We start from the raw sequence: 17,337 nt of genomic DNA on the forward strand, positions 1-17,337 counted from the left end.
TGATGCCGTGCCAGAGCAGCAGCAAGCAGGAAGCAGGCCTAAGCGGTGATCTCGAGGCCGGCGCCACGTGCGGGCAGATGCGGAGCGTGGGAGCACGCGCACGAAGGCGCCAAAAAAGTGACTCGCTGCATCTGAGGCGGCGGGTCCACGCGCTCGGCGAGCGCCGCGCCGCGCTCCTTCCTTTCTGCCCACCCCACCCTCACCGCGCCCACTCGCTGCTCGCCATGGCAGCCCCGCCGCCGCCGCACGGCGCCGACGCCATGCTCACCTTCCTCGGCGCGTCGCCGGTCCCCGCGCCGAAGCGCGACCAGCTGCTGGCTGCGCTGCAGGGCCTCGTCGCCGACGTCGCGTCGATCGACAGCCTCTTCCTGCACTTCGTCTCGCCCGTGTCTGCCGACGCGCTCGCCAGCCTGGCGGACAAGTCGTCGGCCGAGCGCGTCGTGCTCGACAGCCTGCTGGCGTACGGCGACGATGTCTCGCTGTCGGGCACCCGCGAGGCGCTCGCGGCAGCGCTCTCGGGCGCCGCGCCCACCGCTGGCCAGACGGTGCTCTTCGTCGCGCCGCGTGCCGGCAGCATCAGCCCGTGGTCGTCCAAGGCGACCGAGATCGCGCGCATGTGCACGCTCTCCGAGCACGTTGCACGCCTCGAGCGCGGCCAGGCGTACGTGGTGCGCACCAGCTCCGGTGCCGCACTGGCGCCCGAGCAGATCGCCGCCGTGCAGGACAAGCTGCACGACCGCATGACGCAGATGCTCTCGGTGCAGCTGCCCAGCGCCGCATCGCTCTTCCACCGCGCCGAGCCAGCGCCGCTGCAGACGGTGCAGCTGCTCGATGCCTCGGGCTCCGCTGACCCGGCCGTCGCGCGCGAGCGCCTTGTGCGCGCCAACGAGGAGCTGGGCCTGGCGCTGGCTCCCGATGAGATCGGCTACCTGATCAAGGCCTTCGTCGCTGGCGGCGGTGAGGCCGGCGCAGCCAAGGCGCTCGGCCGCGACCCAACCGACGTCGAGCTCTTCATGTTCGCGCAGGTCAACTCGGAGCACTGCCGGCACAAGATCTTCAACGCCGATTGGACGATCGACGGCGAGAAGATGCCCAACACGCTCTTCGGCATGATCCGCAACACGCACAAGCTGCACCCCGAGCACACAATCAGCGCCTACTCGGACAACGCTGCCGTGCTCGAGGGCAGCGACGGCGACCGCTTCGCCGCCACGCCGGCCGACTTTGGCAGCGCCGGCACGCTCACCGCGTACTCTACGCAGCGTGAGCCGATGCCGATCCTGATCAAGGTCGAGACGCACAACCACCCGACGGCCGTCAGCCCGTATCCGGGCGCCGCGACGGGATCCGGCGGCGAGATCCGCGACGAGGGCGCCGTGGGCCAGGGCTCGAAGCCCAAGGCGGGCCTCGTCGGCTTCATGACGTCTGACGTGCTGCTCGAGGGCGATGCACGCCAGCCGTGGGAGCTCGACGTGGGCAAGCCGGGACACGTCGCCAGCGCATACGAGATCATGCGCGACGCACCGCTGGGCAGCGCCAACTTCAACAATGAGTTCGGCCGGCCCGGCCTGGGCGGCTTCTGGCGGACGTGGTGCCAGCGCGTGCCGGTGAGTCGAGTCTGTGGACGTGTCGCGATTGGGCGCTCACGCGGCTGCTGCAGGTCGAAGGCGCTGAGGGTGCGACGGAGGTGCGCGGCTACCACAAGCCCATCATGCTGGCCGGCGGCCTCGGCAACGTGCGCCCGCAGCACGCAATGAAGCGCAACATTGAGGTCGGCAGCGCGATCATCGTGCTCGGCGGGCCCGGCATGCTCATCGGCCTCGGCGGCGGCGCTGCGTCGTCGATGGCGTCCAGCGCCAACCGCGCGGCGCTCGACTTTGCGAGCGTGCAGCGCGAGAACCCGGAGATGCAGCGCCGCTGCCAGAGCGTCATTGACGCATGCATTGCGCTCGGCGCTGCCGATGCTGAATGGCCGAGCGCCAGCGGCAACCCGATCTCGAGCATTCACGACGTCGGCGCCGGCGGCATCAGCAACGCACTGCCGGAGCTGGTGCACGACTCGGGCCGCGGTGCGCGCTTCGAGATCCGCGATGTGCTCGTCGACGACCCGAGCATGAGCCCCATGGAGATCTGGTGCAACGAGAGCCAGGAGCGCTACGTGCTTGCCGTCTCGCCGGCACACCTCGAGCGCTTCACGGCCATTGCGCAGCGCGAGCGCTGCCCCTTCTCCGTCGTGGGCTACGCGACGGAGGAGGAGCGCCTTGTCGTCACCGACCGGCTGCTCGGCGGCACGCCGATCGACCTGCCCATGTCGACGCTCTTCGGCAAGCCGCCGAAGATTGCGCGCGAGAGCAAGCGCGGCGCGCCGCCGCGCGTCAGGTTCGACACGACGCTCCTGAGCTATCTCGGCGCCGACGCCAACCCGACGTCCGTGCTGGAGCAGGCCATTGACCGCGTGCAGCACCTGCCGACCGTGGGTTCCAAGTCCTTCCTGATCACCATCGGTGACCGGTCCATCACGGGTCTCGTCGCACGCGACCAGATGGTCGGCCCGTGGCAGGTGCCGGTCGCAGACGTGGCTGTCACGCGCACGTCTTACGGATTCGCAGATGCCCTGGCCGGCGAGGCGATGGCTTCGGGCGAGCGCACGCCGCTGGCGCTGCTCAAACCTGCGGCGTCGGCACGCATGGCCGTCGCCGAGGCGCTCACCAACCTGGCTGCCGCCAGCATCCCGGCGCTGGAACGCATCAAGCTGAGCGCCAACTGGATGTGCGCTGCCAGCCACAGCGACGAGGGCGCGCGGCTCTACGAGGCGGTGCAGGCGATCGGCCTGGACCTCTGCCCTAAGCTTGGCCTGGCGATCCCCGTCGGCAAGGACTCGATGTCGATGAAGATGGGCTGGGAGGACGCGGGCGAGCGCAAGGAGGTGACGGCGCCGATGAGCGTCACGATCACTGCCTTTGCGCCCGTCGACGACATCTCGCGCACATGGACGCCACAGCTGCGCACCGACGTCGGCGAGACGGCACTGATCTTCGTCGACCTGGCCGGCGGCAAGCGGCGCATGGGCGGCTCTGCTCTGGCGCAGGTCTTCGGCCAGCTCGGCGACGAGGCGCCGGACGTCGAGGACGCTGCTCTGCTGAAGAGCTTCTTCGAGGCGTGTGCCACGCTCAAGGCGCTACAGGTGCAGAAGCGCACCGAGGGCGGCCTCGTGCTTGCCTACCACGACCGCAGCGACGGCGGTCTGATCGCTGCGTTCCTCGAGATGTGCTACGCCGGCCACGTTGGTGCCGAGCTGTACCTCGATGCGCTCGACTCGGAGGGCACCGACCCGATTGCCAGCCTGTTCAACGAGGAGCTCGGCGCGCTGATGCAGGTCCGCACCTCGGACATCAAGGCCGTCTCGGCTGTGCTGACGGCCGCCGGCGTGCCCTCCAACGCCCTGCGCGTCATCGGCAACGTCAACTTCAACCCGAACGACCAGGAGATCCGCATTATCTCGCACTCGCAGCCCGTGTACCGCGAGTCGCGCGCGCTGCTGCAGCGCGCCTGGGCCGAGACGTCGTGGCGCATGCAAGCGCTGCGCGACAACCCGCAGTGTGCCAACTCGGAGTACTGGCTCATCTCCGACAGCGTGCGCGGCCCGGCGGCGCTCTCGTATGATCTCAAGTACCTGCCCGGCGCCGACGTGCTTGGTGCGCTGGCGCCGTCGCCTGAGCGCCCGCTGGCCACGCGGCCAAAGGTCGCCATCCTGCGCGAGCAGGGTGTCAACGGACAGGTCGAGATGGCGTACGCCTTCCACGCGTCGGGCTTCAGCGCCATCGACGTGCACATGTCCGATCTCGTCAGCGGCCGCGTCTCTCTCGAGGGCTTCGTCGGCCTGGCTGCGTGCGGTGGCTTCTCGTTCGGCGACGTGCTCGGCGCTGGCAGCGGCTGGGCCAAGTCGTGTCTCCTCAACCCGCGCGCACGGCAGCAGCTTGGCGCCTTCTTCCAGCGCGAGGACACCTTCGCCCTCGGCGTGTGCAACGGCTGCCAGCTCTTCGCGCAGCTGGGCCAGGCCGGCCTCATCCCGGGCGCCGAGGCGTGGCCGCTGTTCAAGGCCAACGAGAGCTCGCGCTTCGAGGGCCGCCTGAGCATGGTCGAGGTGAGCGAGAGCGAGGCGACGTCCAAGAGCGTCTTCCTGCGCGACATGGCCGGCAGCCGCCTGCCCGCCATCATTGCGCACGGCGAGGGCCGCGCGTCGTTCCGCTCCGACGCCGAGCTGCAGCAGTGCGAGGCCGACGGCCTCGTCGCCATGCGCTACGTCGAGGATGGCGCACCCAAGGGCCAGGGCTCGACGCGCTACCCGATCAACCCGAACGGCTCGCCGAATGGCATCACGGCTGTGTCCACGGCCAACGGACGGGTCCTCGCGCTGATGCCACGTGAGTGCGGTTCCAAGCTCGACCAGATTAAGCGCTCACGCCCCCCTCACAGACCCCGAGCGTGGCGTCTCACTCGAGAGCATGAGCTGGAAGCCGGCGGCGGCTGCACAGACATGGAACGGGCGCGGCCCGTGGCTGCGCATGTTCGAGAGCGCGCGCCTCTGGGTCGGGGCATAGAAGGACAAGACGCTAATAGACGCATTCGCATTGCCTGGGCGCAGCGTGGTGCGTCGTATGTTGTGCGTGAGATTCAGGTCATCAGTTTCGTGGCGGCAGCGGCGGCTTCACAACCGGGTGCGGCGGCAGCGGCGGAGGCGTGGCGGTCGTGTCGAATGCCGCAGCGTCGTCGTCCCACGGCGACGGCGCGACCGGCGAGGGGCCACGCGTGACTGCACGCTCGTCCGGCACCAGCGGCGGCGGACGCACGCGCAGGTCGGGCAGCGATGCCGTCATGTCGTTGGCGTCGTCCTGCATGCTGAGCTGCTGCGTGGCGCGCGCCAGCGCAGCGCCATTGATGGAGGGGTCGGCCTCACTGCTCGAGACCTGCCGGCGCTTGCCGAGCGCCTTTGCCGAGGGCCGCACGGGCGTCATGATGATGCTGTCGCCGTCGTCGTCCTTGCCCGCAGATGGCAAGGGCTGCGGCGTCGCCGACGACGTAACGTGCAGCAGCGGCGGCACTGGCTTGCTCAGCGCCGAGGCCAGTGAGGCAGATGGGGAATGCTGAGGCTGCTGCGGGTTCATAACAGGCAGCGTGCCTGACCCGTTCATCGCTGCTGGCATGCCCGGAGTCGGTAGAGGACGCCCGCCGAGCGGAGATGCCTGCGGTGCTGCACCAGCTGCAGCCTGGCTCAGTGACGAGGCCGGCCGATTCGCTTCGGATGGTGGTCCCGTGGAGGTTGCGGCTGACGCGGCAAGGCCCTGCGACGAGGCCTTGCTCGAGACCGACAGCTCGCGCGAGTGCAAATTCGCTGGGCTGGGGCCGCGGCCACCGGCCAGCAAGGAGGCAGGAATGGCACCACCTGCGCCTGCCGGAGGTGGCCGTCCTCCTGCCGGCGTGGGCAGCGCTCCGCGCGCGAACGATGAGGGTGACTCGGGCCGTGACCGGCCAGAGCCGCCGGCTTCCTGCGACCAGTTTGCTCTCGGCGGCGGCGCCTCAAGAGAGTAGAACTCTCCCGTGCTCGGATCTTGCTGGAGCGTCTGGAGAAGAGGGAGCGATGAGCTCTATCCTGAGATGCAAAGCGCATACGACGTACTGAGCGGTCGAATCTGACCTCAGCGCGGCTGCGCTCGATCGCCCTCTGCTCCTCGTCCTCCTCCTCGAACTGTCTAGCATGTGCCTGCTCAAGCATGCTGCGCGCCTCGACGAGGCGCTCGTGCGCGTCGAGCAAGTCGGCCAGTAGCACCTCTTCCTTGGTCTCTTGCACGTGTGTGAGCGTCGCGCCCTCGGCCGCGGCGCGTGCCCGTTCCTCCCGCAGCGTCTCGCGCGAGCGATCGGCCTGAGCGGTAGCCCACGGGATCTGCGAGGCGAGGAAATCGAGGTGCGTCTGTGTCTTGTTTGCAAACTCCTGCGAAAGCCGGACGTGAGCGACAGTGAAGGAGCCAGGCACGATCTGCACGCACCGACAGCAGCGAGCTCTCCATGCCCGTCTCGGCGAGCGTCTCGAAGAGCATCTGCGCGCTCGAGCGCGCCACGACGCACTCCTCGTGCAGGCGCCGCATGTCCTCGTCGACTGGCAGCACACCCTTGCGCGCGCTGGCCTTGGCGTCTGCAAACGCATCGTGCGGCCGGCGCGAGCGCTGCGCCCTGGTGTATGCCAGAGCCGCTGCGGGCGCGGTCGGCACAGGCGAAAAGATCTCGTGCGTCGGGTCAAGGGGAGTGCCCTGCGAGAGAGGCGTCAGCGGCAACCCGAGCGTGTCCAGCGCAGCGCACTCACGTTGAGCGGGCGGTCCGACGGGCGGATCTTGTTGTAGGACTTGGTCAGTGCGTGCAGATCGTCGTCGTCTTGGAACTGCGCGAGGGGTCGTCAGCACAGACACATGACGCAAGGGCAAGGCAACGCACCTCAAACGCGAGCATGCCGTAAGTGTCCATGAGCACCTCCTTGATGGCATACGGCGTCTTTGTGCTCGCGAGGATCTCCTCAATCGTCTTCAAGAAGCTCTTCTCGACGATCTGCATCTTGAAGCGATCCGAGCCGTTGAGCGTCAGCACGGCCCACACCTTGATGGCGCGCTTGCGCGGCTCCGCATCGGCGTGCTTGAGCTCCTTCTTGAGTGCCTTGGCCGCCTCGCGCGCCGAGGCCTCGGAGTGCGAGATCGTGTCGGCCAGCTGCAAGAGGTACGCCCAGTCCCACGAGCTCATCGGCGTGCCGCACAGCCAGCCTTTGAGCGCAGAAGTTCAGCGCCTGGCGAGCGCGTCGACGTCGGGTGCTGCACTCACCAATCTTGTTCGCAATGGCGCCCTCGCCCTTCTGCGGGCCCTTGCCGCGCATGTCGAACCAGGCCGCGTCTGTGCTGTCATGCGAATCTGGCGTCGCGGCATAGCTGCTGCCTTGCGGCGGCGCTTCGCCCTTCTCCGCTTTCTCCTTGACGCCCTTGTTCTTGCCGAACAGCTTGAAGCGCGGCTTCTCGACCGCCAGCACTGGACTCGCCACGCCGCCGGGCGGCTCTCTGCTCTTGGAGCGACGCTCGCCGCCCTGCGCCTCGAACATCTCCAGCTCGCCGTCGTCGGGCCCGTAGGAAGGGTACGCATTCGCCTGCGGCCGTGGTGGCGCCCCTGCGTCGCCGCTGCGATTGTCGCGCAGGCTGCGCCATCTGCCGAGCCCAGGCTGCGGCGGCGGCGCGGCCTCGGCCGCATCTGGCGCATACGCCTGCTGCTCTGGCGCATACGCCTGCTGCTCCTGCATCTTGCGCCGCTCGCGCATCCCTTCTCGCCGGCCTAGGCTGCTGCCTTCTGAGCCGCTGGCCCGGCGCCGCACCGGGATCGGCGGGCCCATCGGTGCGCCCGGCGGCAATGCCTGCGAGGCGCCGCGGCCGTGCGTGCGGGCGGCGAGGGCGTGAAAGTGGTGCTGCGGCGGCTCGCTGTGCTCCTCGCCGTACACAGGGTAAGGCGCAGCGGCGCCATACAGCGGCGTCTCGAAGTCTGCCGGCATGGCGCGGCTGCCATGAGGCGGGTGCTGCGTGGCGAGACGCCGCCGCTCGGCACTGTCGAAGCGCGGCAGGCCGGGCGCCTCGTGTGCCTGCGGCTGCCCATGCGGGATGTCGGCGGGCGGCGGCAGCTGGCCAGCGAGGTACTCGGGCTGCTGCTGCTGCTGTGCATCGTCTCGCCACGGAGTCAGAGCATCCTTTTTGGCGAAGAAGCGCTTCATGGCGCGCCCGCGAGCTGGAGCGAGAGAGCCGGCAGCGTGAGGAGTCTGAGGAGTGAGGGCGAGAGCGCCGGTGGGGTGGACGGCGGCGACGAGCGGATGCGGACGATGTGTGCTGCACCGTCTGCCTGAGGATGGAGGAAGAGTGAGGAGAAAAGATGCAAGCTGAGGTGCGGGTGGTGGTGGAAGCTGGGGCAGATGCTGCTGCTGCCGCTTGCTCTTTGCCACGTCGCAGCGAGGTGCGGCATGATGCAGCGTCTGTGCGCGCCGCGTGCAGGTGTGGAGCTCCAGGCTGCCCCTGCCTCCCTTCTCCCCGCCAGCACAGCTTGCACCTCGGCCGGCGCACCCCACACTTGCTGGCTGGGCTGAGCCTTCCATTTGGCCGTGCTGCGCTCATCGCCGCATGCTCAGCACATCGGGCTCTTGCTGCTGAGTCCGGGCCACGCTGAGCGGCTGCCGCCAGCTGCGGCAACAGCGGCAGCGGGCTGCGCTCTTGGCGCGCCGCCGGGCTGCTGCTGCCGCCGTCGTGTGGCGGTGCAGGCGCAACCCGCGGCAGCACCGCCAGCCGCGCAAGCCCGTCGTTCCAGAACGCCCTCAGCTCGCGACGTCTCGTCGCACCTTTCCTCGGGCTCCGTCGCGGCGAGCCGTTTCAAGATGAAGGAATCTGTCGGTCCGATCTCTTACTCTGAGCAGCACAAGCAGCTGCCGTGCTTTTAATGTGAATGTCGGGCCCCGTCCATCGTCGTCCGCGCTGCACGAGCCTTCTTCTTTGCTCTTAGTACGCTGTACCTACGGCGACTGCGGGGCTTTGTCATGCGCCAGGGAGAACGATCAGGACAGATTGCGAGCATGGTGGAGGTTGTACTTGCACGACGAAGTGAGCGAGGGCACCGGCAAGGGTCAAGACAGCGCCGGATCGCGAGGACCAGGGGCCAGGAGTGTGACGTGGAGGATGGAGCAGTACGCGACAGGATCTGTACGGTGACGAGGTGGGTGACAGAAGGAAAAAGGAGGAGTAGAGGAGCTGGCGAAGGCGCCCGAGCGATCATGAGAAGCACTTGACGCTGCGTCTGCGCTGGCTCGCATCGGCATGCTCCGCGCCCGAGATGTCGACTAGTGGTCGAAGGGCCTCCTCCAAGACGTGAGGTCGAACGTGTGCGTGCGCAGCTTCTGCTTCGATGTCTCCGAGAAGTCGCGCAGCTCCGCCAGCGTCGCTTGGCGCTTCTGAGCGCGCTCTTCAGGCGAGCCTTCGTCGTCTGCTGCTCTGACCGGCTTGATGTCGAGCGGCGAACCATGCAGATGGACGAGAAAGCCGATGGCGTCCTTGCGCGAGATCTCGCCGCTGTTCATACGCTCTTTCAGTTGAGTCGCGCGCTCCTTGAGGGTGTTGGCAAGAGGCTTGGCGAGCGGCACCGGCGTGACGTAGAGGGGATGCAGTGTGCCAAGCATGCTTGCATGCTCGACGGCAATGCTGCTCTCCCGCGGCGGCCAAGGGTATTGGGCGCGCAGCAGCTCGGTGTGGTGAGCACCGTAGTGAGTGTCATCTTCAGCGTGCTTGCGGATGAAGAGAAAGGAGCGCAGCACCATGTTGACGAGCTCCTGCGTGAATTGCTTCCACAGCGGAGCATCGAGCTCACGCTCTTCGCCCCACACGTGGCCCGGCCAGTGACGATCGTGTGCGTCGAGATTGCCTTCTGCGAGACGCAGAGCGTCACGCACGTGCGTTGGAATGCCCGAGGCATCCCAGCGAGAAGGAGTGTAGCGCTGGTTGCGCCAGTTGGACGTCGTGAGACGGTCCTCTTCGCGCCCGGCGAGCAGGAGGCAGAGAGCGACGAGCCGGTCCATTCTCGCGTCCTTCTCGCGAGGAATGTAGCCGTCTACCTCTGTGAGAGAAACGGGATCAGTCAACGGTCGCTCCCGCAGCTGACGTTTCCCCCGTTGCTCACCAAGCTGAAGCTGACGACCGAAGTCGCCGGGCAGGTGTGGGACCTTGGCGCTGGGGGAGAAGAAGTACGGCGCATTGTAAAGGAATGACTGCACGCGAGAACGCTATGAGCCATTAGCCATGATACGCTGCAGACCTGTCGCTGAGGCGCGCCAGCCCGCAGAGCAAGAACAGCATGTTTACTTGTGGATCACAGCGCCTTCAGCGGCGTTACGCACCAGGAGAGTCGGCGGGAAGTCGCCGTCCTCGAGCCATTTGATGAGAATCATCGCTTCAACGCTCAGGTGCATCTCGGCGATCGGCATCTGAGGGCGCTGCGCGTCGGCCGGTATGAACGAAGGGAACCCATCGTCATCGGTCTCGCTCCCCTCGCCGCGGCCGTGTCCGTCCGACCTCTCGCGCGCGGTCTTCTCGAGCGCGGCACGGCCGGCAGCGGCGAGCGCGTCGAGCTCTTGCGCGTCCATGCTGAGCACTGCAAAGGCTTGAGACCAAGAAGAGCGAGATCAAGCCCAGGCCAGCGGCAGGAAAAGGCGTGTGCGGCTTCGAAGAGAGCGGGAACGAGCTAGGAAGGATGTGGAGGGAGGGAAGGGAGCGTGTTGCGAGCTCGCAGCCTGCAGTGTGGGCCTTATGAGCGCCAAGCTGAGTCGACGTCAGCCTGCCGATGCCGCGGCTGCTGCTGGCAGCAGAACAAGTCCTCTGCCGGCCTGCCTGTCTCAGCTCAGATGCTGCCTGCTGCGCGCTCAAGGCGCGCCCCCCCCCCCCCCCCCCCCCCCCCCCCCCCCCCCCACCCCTGAGCAAGGCGGCCAAGTACCTTTCCGCGCGACAGGCACGCGTCCTGCATGCGTGCGCCTCAGAGGTGTCTCGGCACCCGGGCAGGCCGCCCGCGTGTGCGCTCCTTCCTTCGGCTGCAGGCGGGTGATCTTTGAGAGAGGCACTTTGCACTCGCTGCCGCGGCTTCATCACAAGGCACAGCGGCAGGCCTGACCTTCCTGCCCTCGGTCTCGCAAGCATCAGAATGACATCGTGATTCAGCGGAGAATGCTGGTGGAGGACCCGGGATGAGGAATGAAGCAGTGAAGTGGTACAGCGGAGCGAGACGTGACGCAGGAGAGCGCGGTGAGGGAGCAGAGAGAGACGGCCGCGGCAGGCGTGTCGCGCGCGAGCGTCGAGCGCGACACCCGCCAGGCAGGGCCGTGTCGTGCAGCACGAATGCTACTGCGAGCGAGCAGCCTACTTGTCGATGGCGGCCGGCAGCTTCTTCTTTGACTTGGGCCGGAAGCGCACGTTGCCGTACTTGCCAAACGTGAGGCGCGGACTGTTGAGCGGCGACTCGTCGCCCGTGTACACGAGCAGGTCGTAGATGAAGCAGCCGAGCTGCGCGCCGACGACTATGAACAAAAGTTAGCTTTGAGGGCGATGAGGGAGCTGTAGCACTCACCAGTGGCAAGCATCGGCGTCCAGAGCGCATAGTAGTTGCCTGTCGGAGGCGTCGTGAGCCGAAAACATCTCCAAAACGTCCCCGAAGACCCCAGGACTCACCGAATGACCACAGACCACGATAGCCGACAATGGAGAGCGCAATACGAGGTCCCCAGTCGCGCGCTGGGTTGACCGCATAGCTGTTTTTTGCCTTATTTTAGCGCTTAGGATGGTGGAGAGGCGCTCCGGAATGACTCACGCAGTCTGCCAGCCGAGGGTAGCTCCCTGCATCGCGAAAAGGCGTGTCAGTGACGGCGACGAGATGACGACGACGAGCATCGACGTACAAGTGCCCAGACGAGCCTGGTAGGAAGGGCAAGAGTAAGCAAGGGCGAATGGCAGAGGAGAGGGCACATGTACTCGCCACATCAGGATGACCGGCGCCATGCCTTCGACAGGCGGCGTGTTGTTCGAGTCGCCGATGGCGACGACGATGATGAGCAGCATGGCGGTAGCGAGGACCTCGTTGTAGAAGCTGAAGAGCTGAGCGCCGCCCGTGCGCAAGAACTCGGCCGGATAGCTGCACGCAGGGGGACGCGTCAGAGGTCTGCCGAAAGACGCGTCTCGCCGACCGCGCACTCACGTCGTGAACAACGCTGCGGTAGTCTCAGTCTGGTTGGGATCCGCAAGACGGATGGGCGTTGCGTAGAGGCCGTAGCACAGCAGGGCACCTGCCGTACCTCCGAGCATCTGCGCCAAGATGTAGCCGGGCACCTTCTTCCACGGGAAGCCGCGCCACGTCGCCAGCGCCAGCGTCAGAGACGGGTTGATCAAGCCGCCCGAAATGCCGCCTGTCAAGAAGCTATCAGCTGCTGACGTCTGACAGCCTCCGAGGGCACTCACCGCTTGCGTACACTCCGAGCATCACAGCCACGCCCCAGCCAAATGAGATGGACAGGTAGTTGCCCTTTGGCTGGCTCGGGTCGAGGAGCGCCGAGACGGTGACCTGGACGTTGACGCCGTTGCCGATGAGCGTGAGGATGGCCGTGCCGAGGAACTCGGCCAGGTATTCGCGCATGTGCCAGCGCAGCTTCGCGAGGCGGTTGGGGAATTCAAAGTCCTCGTCGTCGTCGTCATCCTCGTCGTCGCCGCTGACGGCAAGCTCGACGTCCTGCGGGTTGCTGCGCGACTTCTCGCTCTCGTAGCGCTGCGCATCCTTGCTGACGGACGTCGAGTCGCTGTCGGGCGCCGGCGGCGCCAGGCCGCCCGAAGCCTCAATCTGCGCCAGCTTCTCGGCCTGTTCGGCAGCCGCATCGGCGACGCGCTCGACGTGTGCGGCGTGGCCGCGGTTCGCAGACTGCACCTCGTCGCGCACAATCGTGCGCAGCTGCTCCACCAGCTGGCCCATCTGCGCATCCATCGGTGCGCCGCCGCCGCGAGCCGACTCGCGCGAGGCGCGTCCGTGCGCCTCGCCGCCGGCGATGCTGCTGGGCTTCGAAGGGCTGGCAAACGAGTGCGCCAGGCCGACACTGGGGCCCTGTTCAGAACGTGTGAGCAAGGTATGTGCGGCCAGCGTGTCGAGGCCGTCTTCCTTTACGATCGCCCAGCACTGCGAGCCTTTGCCGCTCGGCCCGCCGCTTGCCCCGCCGCTCCATCTTCGCCATCTCACTCTCTCGCCATCTTATCCTCCGCTCTGCAGCACTTCACCGCCTCCGCCGTCGCTGCTCCACCGGGCCCTCCCCGCTGCAGCGCACACCTCCACTCACATGCCAGTCGCGCTGCGCCAGGCGCGGGGCGTTCTTTGCGCGCGAGAGTGAGAAGCCCTTGACGCCCTCGGGCGGCTGGGCGTAGTGCTGGCCGCTGTTCTTGTCGCGCACGATGCGCGTGCCGCGCGGCACGGGCTGGCTGGGGTGCACGGGATGCATGCCCTCGACGGGCGCGGGGCCGTGGCGCGCCTCGACGCTGGCGCGGCGCGCCGGCAGCTCGACGTGCTCGACGTGCAGGTCTTCGGCCGCCACGAGCGACGGCTGCGGCGAGGCGGCGCGCGAGCGCGGGCCCTGGATCGACGAGCGCGCAGACATGCTGGCTGCGGCTGCGGCTGCTTGCTGGGGTTGGTGGGGTCGGGACGGAGGCGGGGCGCGGCCGGGGCAGCGTCTTGATTCCAGCGGCGCAACGTCGCGGATGCTGCGGCCTTGGCCCAGCGCCCCTCTCCCGCCCAGGAAGGAGGCTTCGGGCGTGGCAGCAGCAGCAGCGCGGATGCAGCGCTCCTCGTATGCCGCTGCTCTTTGGCCAGAGCTCCTCTCGTGGCCGGCGTGATGGGCCGGGCAGACGAGGGTCGCATCGCGGCGCGCGAGGCTCCTCTCCTGCCGCCGCCGCCGCAGAGTGCATCGTGACGCACGGCACGCCCACCGGCTGCTGCTGCATCTGCCTCGGCCTCGCCGGCCCGGCTCGCAGACGCGCCCCACTCTTACTGCCGCCGCCGTGCTGCGGCACTCCCTCTCGCGGCCTGCCTGCGCTGCACGCTCCCTGCGCCGGAGTTGGCCCTGCCAAAACGCAGCTGCAGGTACCGCCACGAGAGGTCTTGGCCGCCGCGGCGCAGCGCGCGGTGACTTGTGCCTCGGCAAAACTGCCGCGCGCCCACGCTCCGTCAGACGGCAGGCCTCTCGAGGCGCTCAACCCTGCTCGTGCATAAGAATTGGAGACCCGCCAGAAGATGAGCTTTGTGCTGCTGCCTGCTGGGGCGAAGAGATGAGCTCTGCGCAGAGGAGTCTTGCCGCAGCGGCCGAGCGGGGTCGCTCCACGTACGCTCTGCGGCTAAGGCTGGCGCCGCGGATCGGGTGCCGGCCGCATCGGCGGTGCGGCCGATGCAGGCATGCGCCGCGCTACCGCCAGCTGCAGAGCTCGCACTTCCTTCACCTGCCCGCTGCAGCGCCTCATGCGCATGCTGAGGCTGGTTTCGCCGTCTGCACGGCGCTCTGCTGCGGCATTCCCACCCGAACGACAGCATGCAGCCGGCACTGCCATTTGGCTGCGGCCTGTGCCGCTCTGCACTTGCTGTGCCCGCTGGCTGCGGCGGCAGCTCCCACGCTTGTGCAGGGTGCAGCGGTGCGCTCCTTCCGCCGACTGTGAGGTGCGTACGCATGCGTTGCGCCGAGCAGCAAGAAACTGCGGCCTGCCACGCTGCCGAGCTTGTCAAGAGCTTGTCGCATGGTCTCTCGTCTCCAGACACGACACCTCTTCAGCCATGACCATGCGGGGCGCCATGCGGCTTCAGGTGCGTTCCAGCGAGTGTCACACAAGGTCACTTTGCAGTCCACCTTGCTGCGACACGCCAGAAGGCTTCGGGCACACCCTTATGCCAAGGGCCCAAAAGCCAAGCTTCCTTGCAGCTGCAGCTCACGCCACTCGGCGGGCAGCACAACGGACAGAGAGTGTGCTTGTCGAGCCATGAGCCTCAGTGGTGGGTATATGCACAGCATGTGTCGCGGAAGCCTACTTGCGCGCCGCAATGGCCGCCCAGAAGAGCAGGCGGAACACCACGGCGATGATGAGCAGGAGGAACGCATACAGCGTCGTCGACACGCCGTCGAAGCCGAGGTAGCGCGTCACGTCGCTGCCCGCCACGGCGCACTGGCCCTGCGCGATGAGGCTCGAGGGAAAGGAGCACTGGCAGGTTGCGTCGGCGAGCGAGCCAGCGCAGGGGAACACGAGGCCGTCGAGGTCGTTCTTGACGAGGTTCTGGAAGGCGAACGTCTGCCAGTTGCCGGCGAAGTGCAGGCTGTAGTACAGCCTGGACACGAGGCGTGAGCGAGCTGAGGGCAGTGCATGGCGGGTGACTCTCTGACTCACCAGCTGGGCAGGCGGCGCGCAAAGTAGCCCTGCGTCGCCATCCAGAGGCCGTTGGCAAAGGCACCGAGCGCCAGTGCAGCGACGAAGATGGGCACCACGGCTGCGATGAGCAGCGCCTGGAACTCGGCGCAGAGCAGCGCAAGGTAGAGATAGGCGACGAAGCGGAAGAAGACGCCGGCGCCCGAGTCGTTGAGGCCGATGCTCCAGTACACGATGACCGAGAAGAGCAGCGTGATGAGAAAGAGAAACGGCAGCGTGACGAGCGTGTTGGCGATGACAAAGGCGCCCGACGTGTACTGGTTGTTGCGCCGCTCGCGCAGCATCACCGAGCGCTCCTCGAGCAGAGCCGGGATGCCGGCGACGGCCATGAAGCCGAGGAAAGCCGGCATGAAGAAGTGGATCGAGAGACGGTCGTTGATGCGGTCGTCAACCTGCTTCATGTTCTGCGAAGCCGAGTCAGCACTGCCGTAGCGAAGCACTCGCGTCTCCGCTCACCATCCAGACGAGCGCGATCAGCACCGCCATTCCGATGTACATGCCCACACGCACGCCGTACGCGAGAATGTTGCGCGAGTAGTTGAGGAAGTTGCGCTCCGTCAGCACCCACGTCTTGCTTGCGAGGCTGCGTGGCTTGTCGGCGCTGGCCGTGGTGGACGGCACGGCCGGCGCGCCGGGGGTGCGAGGCACGTCGGTCTGGCGACTCCATTCGGCAGCCCAGGCTGCAACGTTCCCGGGGCACAGGCCATCCTCGAGCGCAGAGGTGAAGCCAAAGTCGGAGCTGACGACGGAGAGCATGTGGTCCGCCGGGTTCGTGTTCTCGTCGCACGCCTGGCCGCGCTGCGTGAAGTAGGAGCGGATCGAGGTGACGGGCCCGTCGTACATCGTCTGGCCAGCGGCGAGCAGCAGGACACGATCAAAGAGCGAGACTGTAGAGAAGGGAAGGAGACGTCAGCGTAAGCTCTGCCGCAGTGGCCTTTCTTCGACATCTCTCTACTCACTGGTGGCCCAGTTCGGCGAGTGGATGCTCGCGACGATTGCAATGCCGTGCTCGACGGCCAGCTGGCGGATCACGGCCATGACCTCAAACGCAGTAGCCGAGTCGAGGCCGCTCGTCGGCTCGTCGAGGAAGAGGATGCGCGGACGACTCACGAGCGCATTGCCGATGGTGACGCGGCGCTTCTGGCCGCCGCTGATGCCGCGCTGGATCGGCGTGCCGATGATGTTGTCGGCCACGTGCGCCAGGCCAAGCCCGACGATCGTCTCCTCGACGCGCCGGCGGATTGCTGGGCGGTCTGTGCCACGCGGCAGCGTCAGGCGCGCAGAGTAGCTGAGCGTCTCGCGGATGGTGAGCACGCCGAGCAGCGCGTCCTCCTGCTCGACGTACGCGGCGTCGCGGCCGATGCGGTAGAGGGCCGAGCCGTCGAGCGTGATGCTGCCGCTCGTGGCCGTCTTGCGCGAGGCGATGAGGTCGAGGAACGTGCTCTTGCCGGCGCCCGACGGACCCATGACGGCGAGCAGCTCGCCGCCCTGCACGCGGCCGCTGACGTCGTTGACGAGATGCTTGGCGGCGCCCGTCTTGTGGTCCTTGACGGTGTACGTGAGCCCCTCCCAGGCGAGCACGGAGCGGTGCTGCTCCGAGTGCGAGCTGACGGACTTTTCCATGCTGGTCGACATGGCGAGAGGTAGGTGTGTGGTGTATAGTGCGAGGTGCTGTGATTTTGGAATGAGGAGCGGCGGACAAGACGACCCGGCTGCCGCCTTTTGTACGGCTGGGCTGAGAGCATTCCTCCTCTGCGACGGTGCTCTTCTCTGCCTCGGCTAGCAGTGCAGAGGGGCTTCGTCCGCCTCGAGCACTACCCTCGGGCCGCAGCGCAGGATCTGCCTCGATGAGCAGCTTGCCGCACGCAGCCACAGCCGCGGCGCAGCCTCCAGGGCAGGCTGCGGCGAGTTGTTGCGAGGGCCACGCTCCTGTGGCGCACGCACGCCCCTTGGGCGCGCCGAGGCACAGCAGCGCCAGCGCCAGGTTGCCGGCGGCGCCGCGGCACGCGCCGCCCGCCATGTCAAAAGTACCCGCGGCAGAGCGGCTAGCATCACCTTGTCCCCACATCCGTCTGAGCAGACCTTTGGCGGTGACGCGGCTCCGGCCTTGATGAGCCCCTTTGCAGTGCGGCTCCGGCTCGCACTCAATTCTTGTTTGCCGCTGCGGCCGTTATATGGTCTTGGCCTCGCACGCGGAGCCGCAGCTGCGCGCGCAGTCACGGCCTGGGCCCTTTGGCGTCTGCTCACCTGGCGTAGGAACGTGGCTCGATCTGCCGTTCTGGGTCAGGCTTGCGTC

General features: G+C 67.4%; 5 protein-coding genes across 5 annotated transcripts; 1 reads left to right on the forward strand and 4 right to left on the reverse strand.

Annotated features, from left to right (window-relative positions):
- Positions 1-180: 180 nt before the first annotated feature.
- Positions 181-4,608, forward strand: FA09DRAFT_328607 (phosphoribosylformylglycinamidin). The gene is made up of 3 exons (XM_025741839.1): positions 181-1,607; positions 1,661-4,424; positions 4,477-4,608. Exons 1-3 carry the CDS (start codon positions 225-227, stop codon positions 4,599-4,601), a joined length of 4,272 nt encoding a protein of 1,423 aa, XP_025600104.1. The 5' UTR covers positions 181-224; the 3' UTR covers positions 4,602-4,608.
- FA09DRAFT_359220 (hypothetical protein) lies at positions 4,558-8,136 on the reverse strand. Its single transcript, XM_025745078.1, has 6 exons — positions 6,865-8,136; positions 6,487-6,806; positions 6,359-6,433; positions 6,045-6,305; positions 5,678-5,989; positions 4,558-5,621 (listed from the first exon to the last, which is right to left on the reverse strand). The coding sequence occupies exons 1-6, from the start codon at positions 7,790-7,792 to the stop codon at positions 4,683-4,685; spliced, it is 2,835 nt and encodes a 944-aa protein (XP_025600105.1). The 5' UTR covers positions 7,793-8,136; the 3' UTR covers positions 4,558-4,682.
- Positions 8,137-8,516: 380 nt separating this feature from the next.
- FA09DRAFT_328609 (hypothetical protein) lies at positions 8,517-10,318 on the reverse strand. The gene is made up of 3 exons (XM_025741840.1): positions 9,953-10,318; positions 9,736-9,823; positions 8,517-9,672 (listed from the first exon to the last, which is right to left on the reverse strand). The coding sequence occupies exons 1-3, from the start codon at positions 10,196-10,198 to the stop codon at positions 8,903-8,905; spliced, it is 1,104 nt and encodes a 367-aa protein (XP_025600106.1). The 5' UTR covers positions 10,199-10,318; the 3' UTR covers positions 8,517-8,902.
- A 646-nt stretch (positions 10,319-10,964) lies between these two features.
- Positions 10,965-12,561, reverse strand: FA09DRAFT_294754 (aquaporin-like protein; the record flags this gene model as incomplete). Its single annotated transcript, XM_025740089.1, has 7 exons — positions 10,965-11,122; positions 11,173-11,211; positions 11,274-11,353; positions 11,413-11,438; positions 11,568-11,733; positions 11,797-12,004; positions 12,057-12,561. The coding sequence occupies 7 exons, from the start codon at positions 12,559-12,561 to the stop codon at positions 10,965-10,967; spliced, it is 1,182 nt and encodes a 393-aa protein (XP_025600107.1).
- A 1,828-nt stretch (positions 12,562-14,389) lies between these two features.
- On the reverse strand, positions 14,390-16,940 carry FA09DRAFT_316316 (P-loop containing nucleoside triphosphate hydrolase protein). The gene is made up of 4 exons (XM_025740840.1): positions 16,001-16,940; positions 15,498-15,928; positions 15,003-15,445; positions 14,390-14,943 (listed from the first exon to the last, which is right to left on the reverse strand). The coding sequence occupies exons 1-4, from the start codon at positions 16,674-16,676 to the stop codon at positions 14,646-14,648; spliced, it is 1,848 nt and encodes a 615-aa protein (XP_025600108.1). The 5' UTR covers positions 16,677-16,940; the 3' UTR covers positions 14,390-14,645.
- Positions 16,941-17,337: the final 397 nt, after the last annotated feature.

The sequence above is a fragment of the Tilletiopsis washingtonensis genome (assembly GCF_003144115.1).
Source record: "Tilletiopsis washingtonensis strain MCA 4186 unplaced genomic scaffold FA09scaffold_5, whole genome shotgun sequence".
Lineage (NCBI taxonomy): Eukaryota > Fungi > Basidiomycota > Exobasidiomycetes > Entylomatales > Tilletiopsis > Tilletiopsis washingtonensis.